This window comes from Hemicordylus capensis, chromosome 2 (genome assembly GCF_027244095.1).
Source record: "Hemicordylus capensis ecotype Gifberg chromosome 2, rHemCap1.1.pri, whole genome shotgun sequence".
NCBI classification, from domain to species: Eukaryota; Metazoa; Chordata; class Lepidosauria; order Squamata; family Cordylidae; genus Hemicordylus; species Hemicordylus capensis.
The window spans coordinates 363,085,393-363,098,508 of NC_069658.1; the positions used below are offsets into that span (position 1 = coordinate 363,085,393).

General features: G+C 43.6%; 1 protein-coding gene across 1 annotated transcript in view; it reads right to left on the reverse strand.

Moving 5' to 3' along the window:
* ERGIC1 (endoplasmic reticulum-golgi intermediate compartment 1) overlaps window positions 1–13,116 on the reverse strand; it is a 141,519-nt gene that overhangs the window by 90,108 nt on the left and 38,295 nt on the right. Inside the window, exon 2 of the mRNA XM_053303679.1 lies at window positions 4,718–4,779. Within this exon, the coding sequence (XP_053159654.1) occupies window positions 4,718–4,779 (62 nt within the window). The remainder of the gene's footprint in view (window positions 1–4,717; window positions 4,780–13,116) is intronic.

Here is a 13,116-nt window from a genome sequence, read left to right on the forward strand (position 1 = left end):
CTGGCCTCCCTGGCTCAGATGCTCTCCTCCCCTTTGGATAGTGTCTAGGTTAATGATCTCCACCCCAGTAGTCTGGGCCAAGCCAAGGGCTCCGCAAATTTTACCTGCATGGTGAAATGTGCAGTTGGGTCCATGACCTCTAGCGTCTCCACACTGCCTCTCTCTTCCTCCTTACTCTCCTTCCTTGTCCATCTCCCTCTAGTTCTTCCTCCGCCTCTGCTTGCTTCTTTCCCGATCCCTTCCCTTCCTCTGCCTTCTGACACTTTTAGGGGCCCATACCTAGCCCTGCCTCCTACCAAAATCTTCAGGCTGACCCAGCCTGACCACAGCTCAGTAATGCACCTTGACGACATCACTGTTAGGTGTTGCCAGCCATGGCTGTGCCACTTGCAGACAGCAGCACTGAGTTGATGCAAGACCAAAGCCTAAGTCACATAATATGTTCAACTCCAAACTGACTGTCTACAGTGTATGCATGTACAGTTATTCTCATGTTACATTTTGACGCATACACAGTACTATGCTTCCTACCTGTAGCCTGCATTTAAGGGGGCCTGCACTAGGTTCACTTTTAAAGTGAACTTATGTACATTCATTCATACAAAACCATGTACAAGTGTACATACATCTGTATACATGTGCAACATAATGAGGCTGTGCATACAACATCCCTACCCAAGTTGGAGCAGCCCAACTTGGTAGGGCTGCTCGTGTGCACTGCTGGGATTGAGACCAAAGCCTACACTGCCTCCTCAGCAAGCCTGACTTTTTAATCTGGACTTTTACCTGAGTTAGAGGGCGCAAGTGCACCCTCTAACCCAGCACTGGGGTTATGTGTATGCTCAGGCTCCACACAGCCTGAGCATACAGAGTGAGGCACCTAGAGTGCTCAACTCCCAACACCACTCATTGCACTGTGACTTGTGGGATTCCCGTGTTTTGGAATTGCACCTAGGGCAGATTCTGGACCTAAGTCCTGGATTCCAGCAATCCACACTGCTCAGAGCAGTGTGGATTGTGTGGACACGCATGAGCGTGCCAAAGAGAACTGCAATGATCGGGGGGGGAGGCGGGCGGGCAGGTTGGTTCATCCCTGCCTTTCTTCCCGCCCCATTTTGATCATGAGTATGGCCTTAATGTCTCAATAGGGCTTAAGTCTACAGCCTTTCTGAAGTCCAGGTCCAGTCCAACAGTAGCATTTATTTATCTGTGTTTGATTTTACACTTCACTAATACACTGTCTTTCTGCCAAAGCATTCAAGGTGGTTTATAATTTAAAAAGGTAACACAAAAATAAAGGCAAGCAATAAATGAATGAATGAATGAATGAATGAATGAAGCAGAGTTTTCTCAAGCCATCAGTGGTCTCAGTAATAATCCCAGTAGTAATTGGCGCCCTAGGTGCAATTCCAAAACACCTTGAAGAACACCTCAACACCACAGGGACCACAGAAATCACCATCAGCCAATTACAAAAATCAACTTTACTGGGAACAGTGGAGCTATCTATAATAATAACAACAATATTGATAATAAAATTCAGCCATCCCAGGTCCTTGGGAAGGACTCAATGTCTGGATAAAACAAACCAGTCAATAACACCTGTCTGACTGAGTAAACAAGAAATAAAGCAGAGTCCATCTCCCAAGCCATCAACGGTCTATTCAGGAGTTTGAGGATACAGCCTCCCTGCTCGTAGCATTTCCTTTTCTGGCACACAAGTCTTCAAGCAGCCCCTGGCAAATGTGGGAGACACTGTTCCAGCTGAATGTCCTCAGGTGCTGAGAGCAGGAACTTCCTGACCTGCACTTCCCTCTTCTCAGGGCTCACAGGTCCGATTGCTTTATCAAAGAAAAACTGGGTTGGTGTTCTTTATAAAACAATTTCTACAAAGGAATCATCTGATACCCCACAAAAGTGTCAACAAATTAGTTGCTTTATCATTTGTTTTAATATTGTCCCATGTACAAACATCAAACTTAATTCAAACTTTATAGAGAGCCTTTTAAAAAATAAAATAAATAAATATGGCAGGCACGATATTTGATCAGCCTTTCAGGACCATGTATTTCCTGATATGACAGCCAATAACGCTGAGATTTGCTTTTCTCTCCAGATACTGAGATATTCAGAAAGTTTATATGTTTGTTAAACCATATGTGGCTTTGGCAGGCACTCTGCTTTACCGAAATAATTTTCTAATCAAGAAGTGGGAAGAGAGCAAGGGGAAGATATGCACAAACGCAAACATGAGATCAGATCCCTTAAACAAATCGCCTTGTACAAAATTGTTTCTAATAGGACTGGGATCCTCCCAAAATTTTGTATCCTCAGCCAAATAATATTGTCCCAGTTTTGCTTCTCAATGCAAAGTTACCAATGAATTTTTTAAAGCCTTAAATGTGATTAGCATAATCCAAATGTGGTAAAATCTTCAGACAAAACCCCGTGTCTAACAAGGCACAAAGAGTCATGATGTACCCTAGAACAGGACAACAAATTTTTCTTATTCCTGACAAATGAAAAAAGTGTTGATGCACTGAGTATCTGGAAATTTTAACATTTCACAGATCACAGGCATAATAGGGAAGATGCCTCTATTCCTAGAAGGTCAACAGGCAGAGCAGCAACAGTGGCATCTACAGAGGTTCATGAGGGTCACAACTGCCAAAACTTCCAACATTAGGAGGGTCCAAACACTTCTACTGATTCCCTAACAGCAAGGTGAAACGTGGGATTCCCCTCCTCCAAAGCAGATTTGATTTGATTGATTGATTGATTGATTGATTAAGGCTGTCAAGTCGGTGTAGACTCTTAGCAACCACATAGATAGATTCTCTCCAGGACCTAATAATTCTAGAGAATTTTGTCCATGCAGGTTCAAATAGTTTGGACATTTGTCTACATAAAAAAAAGTGTGGGCAAGTTAAAAGGGAAGTAGTCACCCCAAGAACTGTTCTTCACCTGTTCCTATGTGAATAGTTGTGATCGAATAAATGAATATGGTGAAAACAGGAATCTGAGAACTTGATGAATTAGGAAAATGGAGTAGGCAGTTTTCTTAAGTGAAATAGCTCATTACCACTAAATCTTTGGTAGGACATCTCATCTTTGATAAAGCGTCACTTCATATTTCACCCTAAATGATTCATCATCACCTCCAGTGTCCGTAAGTGCCCATCGCCACTAAGGGATGAGATACTGTTTCTGTGTCAGCAAAGATACACAGCTGATACACTAACTGTGTCCATTTCTTGAGATAAAAGACCTCAGAGCAGTAGTGCATATGCTGGTAACGTTGTAATGTGCTCTATGTGGGGCTGGGGCTGCCTTTGTATGTAGTCCAGAAACTTCAACTGGCGCAAAACATGGCAGTCAGGTTGGTCTCCGGGTCATCTTGAAGAGAATATATTACACCTGTACTAAAAGAACTGCATGGGCTACCAGTATGTTTCTGGGGAAAACACAAAGTGCTGGTTATAACCTATAGAGTCCTAAACAGCTTAGGCCTAGGGTATTTAAGAGAATGCCTTCTTTGTCATGAGCCCTGTTGTCTATTGAGATCTGGGGAGGTCCATCTGCAGTTGCCACCAGCTCATCTGGTGGCTACATAGGGAGAGACCTTCTCCATTGCTGCCCCAAGGCTTTGGATTATGCTCCCTGTTGAAATAAGAGCCTCCCTATCTCTGATAACATTTTAAAAGGCAGTTAAGGCACATTTGTCCACCCGGGCTTTTAATCCGACTCAGAGTTTACATTGCTTTATATTTTAAATTGTTTTAATGTTTTCAATTGTGTTTTATTGTAATTATGTTGAATGAATGAATGAATACAGGACCAGTGACCCAGACTTTGAGGGCGAGTGAACTGGGGCATAGGTACTCATCAAAGGAAACTGGTGTGCAACAAGACAGGAAAGCAACATTAGGCATCTAATTACAGACTTGGCAGGATCAAGTGATGTGTTTTTACCACACTGTGCAGCACACTCTCTTGCAATGATGGTGTGAAATTGCATTACTCAGCCAACAAGATTCAGCGCTGAACAGAAGGGAAGCGAGATCCCAAATGAGAAGGTGATATCACCCCAAAACTATACTATACATTGAAAAAGTTGACTGGAAACAAAGGCAACTTGTGATAGTCACATCTCAGTAATATGAAAATAAGTAGCAAAATTATTTATATAAGCTACCTTGAGCTTAATTGCTTTCACCCCAGCAACCAATGCCCCAAACCTGCAAAAGAAAACTTGCCGTAGGCCATTTGCCATGACATAACTTGGCAAGGTATGCTATGCTGGAGTCCAATGTGCTATCTGGTGGCATACACTGTCCCGCATACACGGGAAGACCATTCAGTACAAAACCACAGCAAATTTTTGTATTATAAATCTGCTGAGTCTATTAATGTATTACATTTTTATTTCATCTTTCTTCCAAAGAACTCAAGAGAACATCCATGATTCCCCCACCTTCAGTCTATCTTCAAAACAATCCTGTAAGGTTGGTTTGTAAAGTCATCCAACGAGCTCCATGACTGCGTGAGGATTTGAACCTGTCTTTCCCAAGTCCCAGTCTAACAACTCCAACCACTACACCATACTGAACTGTTGCTGTCCTCTGGAAAAGAAATCATACCACTTTAAATGGGAAGCCCAAAGGAACTCGATTTTGGATTGGGATATGCAAAAGCAGAAACACACACAGGTACTTACTAATTGCTCCTGTAAAGGTTGGCTGCGTAAGGTCTTTTGGCACCTTCCTGTAGATGTCAAACCTGGGGAGAGAAACCAAATGCTATAAAAATGTGGCGCATTTCACTATTCTGAGTCCACAGTGCTGAATGGTGCCAAGGATTTTTCCATTAAGGTTTCCAACAACATCATTTTTCATTTTACACTAGAGTGCAAAAAACTTCTTTTCACTCAGTTACGTAAGTGAACTATTTTTCATGATTACTACTAGCTAAAAGCCAGTCAAATTTGATGGGTGAGGGGAAAAAAAGGGAAGGATAGAGAATTCCAGTTCTTTCTCCGATCTCTCCATCCCACTCACCAAAAAAAGCAGCAGATCTGACCCCACTCAACTGTCTTTGAAGGCTGAAGCCTATTTACCTTACTTCACACAACTCAAAAAGACTCACAGACAACAGCCAGACAGTGTCTGCACAGCCTCACTGCACCTATAGAGCCCTAACTTAGGTTCCACTTCTTACACCCAGTTCTCACAAATTGCACCTGAGATGTTCAGATTGTAAGTGGGCAGGCTCAGTTGACTGAATACTATACTACAGAATTCATACAGAATTCATACAGAAATCCATACTACAGAATTCCTTTCACATCGAAAACCAGCATGTTGTTAATGTCAAGGAGAATGATAATGATTCTAGAGGACTCTTAAAAATCAATGATTACAGCAGAAATGTAATCTCCTCTCCTTTTTTCTCAAAGGAAGAAAGAAACATCCACACACTGCCTCTAGAACACAGTCTTATATTAACACAGAGGTTATTTATTTATTTATCAAATTTGTATGCCGCCCCAAACTTCCATCTCTAGGCGGCTCACAACAAGATAAAAAGTTAACACACAGAAATAAAAACTTTACAGCAGTTTAAAACCACAATTAAATTAAAAAGCTTAGGTGAAAAAGTAGGGCTATAAAGATTTTTTTTAAGTTGTCAGAGATGGGGAGGCTCTTATCTTGACAGAGAGCCCATTTGAGGGTCTTGGGGCAGCAGCAGAGGAGGCCCGCCTCTGCGTAACCACCAGAAAGACTGGTGACAGCAGCAGACGGACCTCTCCAGATGATCTCAATGGGCAATGGGGCTCATAGTGAAGAAGATGTTCTCTTAAATACCCAAGGCCTAAGCTGTTTAGAGCTTCATAGGTTATAACCCACACTTTGTATTTTCCCCAGAAACTTATTGGGAGCCAGTGTAGCTCTTTCAATACAGGAGCAATATGGTCTCTTCAAGATGACTCAGAGACCAACCTGGCTGCTGTATTCTGGACCAACTGCAGTTTCCGGACTACGTACAAAGGCAGCCCCACATAGAGTGCATTCCAGTAATCAAGTCTGGAGGTTACCAGTATACGTATCACCGTTCTGAAGTCATTCATCTCAATGAATGGACGCAGCTAGCATATCAGCCAAAGCTGACAGAAAGCACCTCTGGCCACCACCTCAACCTGGGAGACCAGGGAGAGTTATGGATCCAGAAGCACTTGCAGACTACGTACCTGTGCTTTCTGGGGAAGTGTGACCCCATTCAGAAGCAGCAGAACAAAATCATCTCCCAAGTTCCAACCCCAAACAATAAGTATCTCCATCTTATCTGGATTCAGTCTCAGTTTGTTATCCCTCATCCAGCCCATTACCACCTCCAGGCAGGCATTTAGAGAGGCTATGCCTTCTCCTGATGATGTTGATATGGATATGGGTGTCTTGAGCATACTGATAACACCCTGCACCAAATCCCCTGATGATCTCTTCCAGCGGTTTCATGTAGATGTTGAAAAGAACTGGAGACAGTATGGAGCCCTGGGAAACACCATACAAAAGTTCACATTCAGAAGCATGACAGCCTCCAAGCGACACCATCTGAAATCTGCCCAAGAGGTAGGAGTGGAACCACTGCAAAGCAGCGCCTCCCACCCCTAACCCTCTCAGACGCGCTAGAAGGATACTATGGTAGATAGTATCAAAAGCCACCAAGAGATACAAAAGGACCAAAAGCATCACACTTCCCAATTGGAGATCATCCATCAGGTTGACCAAGGCAGTCTCCACCCCATAGAATACCCAAAATCCAGTTTGAAATGGGTCTAGATCAGGGTTGCTCAACTTTGGCCCTCAGATGTTGGCCTACAACCCCCATAATCCCTGGCTATTGGCCACTGTGGCTGGGGATTATGGGAGTTGTAGTCCAAAAACAGGTGGGGAGCCTAAGTTGAGCAGGCCTGGTCTAGATAATCAGTTTCCTCCAAGAGTGCTTGGAGCTGGGAGGCCACCACCCGCTCAATTAGATTGCCCAGCCATGGAAGGTTGGAGACAGGCCTATAGTTGCTTAACTCTTAGGGATCCAACGCAGGCTTCTTCAGAAGAGGTTTAAAAATGGCCTCCAAGACAAGTAGGCATCCTGCCCTTCCTCAGAGAAGCATTTATAATCTCTACCAGGCCTTCTGCAACAACCTCCCTACCAGATAATATAAGTTATGTCGGACAAGGGTCAAGAGAACAGGTGGTAAGCCATACCACTCAAGCAGTTTGTCCACCTCCTCAGGAGTCACAAACTTGAACTGATCCAGCCTAACCACATTAGAGGAGTTGTTGGACACCTCTGCAACAGACACTGCAGTAACTGTGGAATCAGAGTCTAAGTCAGCCCGAATACGAGAGATTTTGTCCACAAAGAACTCATTAAAAACGTCACAACGGGTAATTGATGATTCCAAATTCTGATTCGGGGAACAAGGGGCGTGTACTAATCCCCTTGCAACCCTGAGCAATTCCACCTGACGTGAGCTTGCAGATGCAATAAGGGCAGAAAGAATTGCTTCTTTGCCACATGTAAAATATAAAGCATAGATCTTCAAATGTGCTCTGTTACTTAATCTGTCAGATTCAAGTCAAGTCTTTCTCCACTTGGAGCACTCTTGGAGGAAACTGATTATCTAGACCAGGCCTGCTCAACTTAGGCCCCCCACCTGTTTTTGGACTACAACTCCCATAATCCCCAGCCACAGTGGCCAATAGCCAGGGATTATAGGGGTTGTAGGCTCCAGTTGTCTACCTTACCACTTCTGCTTTTGTAGAGCTTCCATATACCAAGGAGCCAATTTTGAAGAGGATCGGAGAGGATGCTTTGGAGCAATCGTGTCTACTAACCTGGTGTCTACTAACCTGTTCCAATTCTCCACCAGGGCATCAACTGGGTCACCAGCAGAACCAACATTAAATCCTTCCAAGGCTTCTTGGAATCCTATTGGATCCAATAACCTTCTCAGGCAGACCATCCTAATAGGCCCCTCACCCCTGCTGATGTGGGACATGAGTGTGAGTCCAACCTTAACCGGATGGTGATTCGTCCATGACAGTGGAGAAATCACAGGAGTCCCCAATCATGGAACACCACCCTGATCAGAGTGAAAGAGCAGATCGAGCACATGACCAGCAATGCACGTCAATGTCAAGACTATCTGGATAGGCCCACAGTTGTCATAGCCGTTATGAACTCCTGAGCTGCCGCAGACAAATTGGTCACAAAGTGAACACTGAAGTCCCCCAGCACCACAAGTCTGGGTGACTGCACCACCAGCCTGGCAACCAAGTCTATGAGCTTAGTTAGGGACTCTGTTGGGCAGCAGGATGATCAGTACACCAACAGAAGTCCCAGTCTATCCCTGGTCCCCAGACTTAAGTACACACACTCGATATGACCAGATACTTCAACAGGGGTCCTGGTGAGGGAGATGTTATTTTTATAGATCAACCACTCCACCTCCCCGTCCATGCCCTCCCACCTGCTCCTCAACAAAAGTACCCTGGAGGGAGAAGTTGGGACCAGACTGGGCCACCAGCCTCCCCCAACCAAGTCTCTGCAATACATACCAGTTTAGCCCCTTCATCCAGCATCAGATCATGGATTATTTCTAATTTATTCTGGACTGACCTGGCATTACAAAGGAGCAAGGTGAAACTCTGTGGGCAGCTGGCACTGCTCCCTGAGGTAAAAGAGCTGGCAGGGCAACCGGAAGGGTTATTAAATTCCTGGTTTCCACAGCTATTAAATTCTTGATTTCCCTTCCCCTTTAACGGCCTCATGACCTGCTAATGCCTTGCCCTCTTTTCAGTCTTAGAGCTATAGGCGGTGAAGCTGGATGAGAACTAGATGGAAAGAAAAAATCCCATACACATTCTACAAATCCAAGTCCTATGTAACACCTTCTTAAACTGTGGCCTGGAAGTGCTGTTGTCTCTCATCCAGCTTGGAACTCACAAAGTCTGGAAAGAAAAGAGCCCCAAGTGTATGTTTCAGAACATAGAGAACAGCTGCAAGTGCAGCACTGATTATCCCTGTTCCTTCTCTCCCTGACTCCTGGAGCATAAGACAAAGGGGCAGGGTGCTGAGGGAAGTGCATAGGGAGGCAGAGCAGCTTGCTAAAGGTGTGGGGAGAAACATCCCCAGATTTTTCTTAGCATGTTTGCTCTACATCTTAACTGCTTTCTCTCTAGAGAGAGCAGTTTAGAGACCTACCCTTTCCACCTTCTTTACTTTTTATGTAGCATATTTCAGCAGGAAATCCTGTTTATGGAATTTCTTAATAGGGAGAAGAGAGAGAGAGAGAGAACAGAAAAAGGAAAGAAAAGCCAAGCATATGGAGAGATCCATCTTAGTTTGGCCAAGCACTACACTACTGTAATCACATACACAATCCAGGAATCCCAGCAATATCATATCCTAGCTTTAGCCCATTATATTTCCTTAACTTTTCAAATGAAATAGATTCGGATGGATTAGAGATACTGCAGCAGATTCCTGCACTGAGCAGGCGCTTGACTAGAAGACCTCTGTCAAGGAGGCAGAAAGGGCCGATCGCCAACTCTAAAATTATTTCATTAAGTTATTTCATAACAAGGGTTTCCTCCTGAAATATGGTACACAAACAGCCAAGGAGTCACAAAATCTCCCACTCTAAAATCCTCCAACTTTCCAACTCTAAAACCTATGTATGTGGCTGGGATCTCCAAAATCTTCCTTGGAGGAAGTCATCCCTATTTAGCATTGCATATAAAAATGGGGATATAGACAGGTATTAAACTGCTCTTAACTCTCTCTTTTTTCTCTTCCTTTCTCCTTCTCTCAACCTTCCTCTGTTCACATTCCAAAGCCCACCAGCTACCTTCACTATCTCACTCTATATCTAGACCCTAGAGACTGCTATAACTCTGTGCACAACTCTATAAACATGTATAAACAGTATAAACACTGCCAAAAACTACAGTTTACATTCTGCCTTCATTTTATCAATAAACTTTAATGCTTTGTTTCAAAAGCCTCATCTCTGAGTCCACTACTCCTCTAGGGAACCCTAATGTTGGCATTTGGCTGTATCCAGACTGTGGCTCATTTGTTATGCACACTTGGCTTCAAACTAAATTCTACAGGCTGATCCAAAGACATAGATACAGCCATTTGTGGTGTACACGTGTGAGCAAACGTGGTAATATTATGTCAGCCCGCATGCAAACTTTGTTAATCAAAATCAGACCCTGCTTAAGCTGTGAAATGATTTCCACCCAAGGTGTAAGACTGCAGTTCTTTGGTGCTTTTGGAAATAGCTGGAGAATGCTCCGATACTAGATTGGTTTTGGCCCATATGGTTAAAGGCTATGAACTGAATTAGAAGTCACTGGGTGTCATTATTTTTTGCTGTTTTCAACAGGACTTCTGTGCTTTCAGGATTTTATTTTGCTGTTGGTATTTTATCCACTGTAAGCAGCTTTGAGCTTCTGGGAAAGCAGTCGATCAACGTTATGGACACACAGAATATGGCAGTAGAATTAATGGCTATGGGGGCTTCCCCATTTATGCAGTATGATAAAACAAAATCATACTTGGGTCTGTGTCTGGGCTACCTTAGAGGGTGCCTTTTTCTGTATTATCCCCATTGCATGTTGAGGTCATCTGGAGAGGTCCGTCTCCAGTTACCACCGGTACATCTGGTGGCAACTTGGAGCAGAGCCTTCTCTGTAGCTGCTCCTGGCCTATGGAATGCACTTCTGGCAGATATCCACAGTTTAGGCTCGCTGCTGGCCTTTAAGAGAGCCCTAAAAACTTAGTTGTTTGGCTTGGCCTTCCAAGGCTTTTAAATTGTTTTAAAGTATTTTAATTGGTTCTTAATGTTTTTGAATTGTTTGTAAATTATTTTTATATTGTTTTAAGCAGTGTGTTTGAAATGGTGTTTGTTTTTATGTCTTTTAAAACTTGTTGTGCACCGCCCAGAGTCTTTGGATGGGGTGGTCAATAAATACAAAAAATAAATAAAATAAAATAAATCCCAAAAGATATTCCCCTGCCTAATATTAGTATCATAGATCCTAGGCTACATAATCAGGGTGATAAATTTGAACCTTTTCACACCGGGTCCCCTTTTTAAATCCTCAAAAGGAGTATCGTGATTAAAAACACTTATGTGTGAAGAACTTAGCAGGTCAGAGAGAAAGCTAGCCTTCTGCCTGATAACATGGTACAATTTCCATGTGGGGATACCTACCGGCAATTATTATTATTAATAATAATAATAATAATAACTGTATTTGTTAGCTGCCCTATAACAAATTATTCTCTGGGTGGCTTACAATAGAGGATTAAAAATAAAATAAAAACACATACATTAAATCATGACAGACAAAAAAGGTTAAAAAAAACACAAAATACAATACAAAACAGCTTTAAAAATCATTTTTAAATTAGATAAAAATCAGAACAAACCAGGAAACCCCAATTTAAAAACGCAAACTTAAAAGACCTATATGAACAAAAAGGTCTTTACCTGCTGTCTAAAAGAACAAAGTGATAAAGCCAGGCAAACTTCATTGGGGAGGCTATTCCATAAACAGGGTGCAACCACCAAAAAGTCCCTCTTCCTGGTAGCCACCTGCCTCACTTCATTTGGCAGGGGCACCCGGATTAGGGCCTCTGAAGAAGATCTTAAGGTTCGGGTAGGGACGTATGGGGCAAGGCACTCTCTCAGGTAACCCGGTCCCAAGCCATTTAGAGCTTTAATGGTTAAAAGCAGCACTTGGAATTGGGCCCAGAAATGGACTGGGAGCCAGTGCAGCTGACTGGCATGATAGGATCAAAACATCCAGTCCCAGTTAATAATCTTGCAGTTCTGCTTTGTACTAACTGCAGTTTCTGGACCATTTTCAAAGGCAGCCCACGTACAATGCATTGCTGTAATCTAAGCGAGAAGTTACCAGAGCATGTCGGCCAAAGCTGATAAAAGGTGCTTCGAGCCAGAGAGGCCACGAGCTTCTAGTGACAATGCTGGATCGATGAGCACCCCCAGATTGTGAACCTAATCCTTCAGGGGGAGTGCAACCCCATCTAGAACAGGCTGAACATCATTCACCCAGGCAGAGGAACCACCGACCAACAGTACTTCTGTCTTGTCTGGATTGAGTCTCAGCTTATTTACCCTCATCCATTCCATTACTGTATCCAAGCACCGATTCAGGACAGTCACTGCTTCACCCGCATCTGATGAAAGAGATACAACTGAATGTCATCTGCATATTGATGACACCTCAAGCCAAATCTCCTAATGACCTCTCCCAGCAGTTTCATGCAGATGTTAAACAGCATAGGGGAAAGAATGGAACTTTGTGGAACCTCATAGCATAACTGCCAAGGGGTTGAGCAGTAGTCCCCCAGCACCACTTTTTGGGAACAGGCCTTAAGTAGGAGTGGAACCACCTCCAAGGAGTACCTCCCACACCCAACTCGGCCAGCCTATCCAAAACGATACCATGGTCAATGCTATCGAAAGCCGCTGAGAAATCCAAGAGAATTAAAAGGGTTCCATTCCCCTCGTCTGTCTCTCTCTCTCTACATAGGTCATCTCACAGGGTGACCTAAGCAGTTCTGTTCCAAAGCCGGGCCTGAAGCCTGATTGAAATGGATCTAGAGAGTCTGTTTCCTCCAAGAGTGTCTGGAGCTGGTCAGCCACCACACACTCAATAATCTTGCCCTGGAAAGGAATATTGGCCACAGGCCTATAGTTGTTTACAACCTCTGAGTCCAGACTGGGTTTCTTTAGGAGTGGTCGAATAATAGTTTGCTTCAATGAAGTTGGGACCACTCCCTCTCTCAATGAGGCATTTAGAACCTGCTGGACCCAGCTAAAAATTCCCTCCTTATTAGATTTAAAAAGCCATGAAGGGCAAGGGTTAAGCACGCACCCAGTTGGCCGAACCTTACTAAACACCTTGTCCACATCCTCAGGGACCAATAATTGAAACTACTCCAGCAAAACTAGGCCAGGTTTTACTCTGGGCACCTCTCCCAATGTTCCTACATCAGCCTTAGTGTCTAACTCATGGT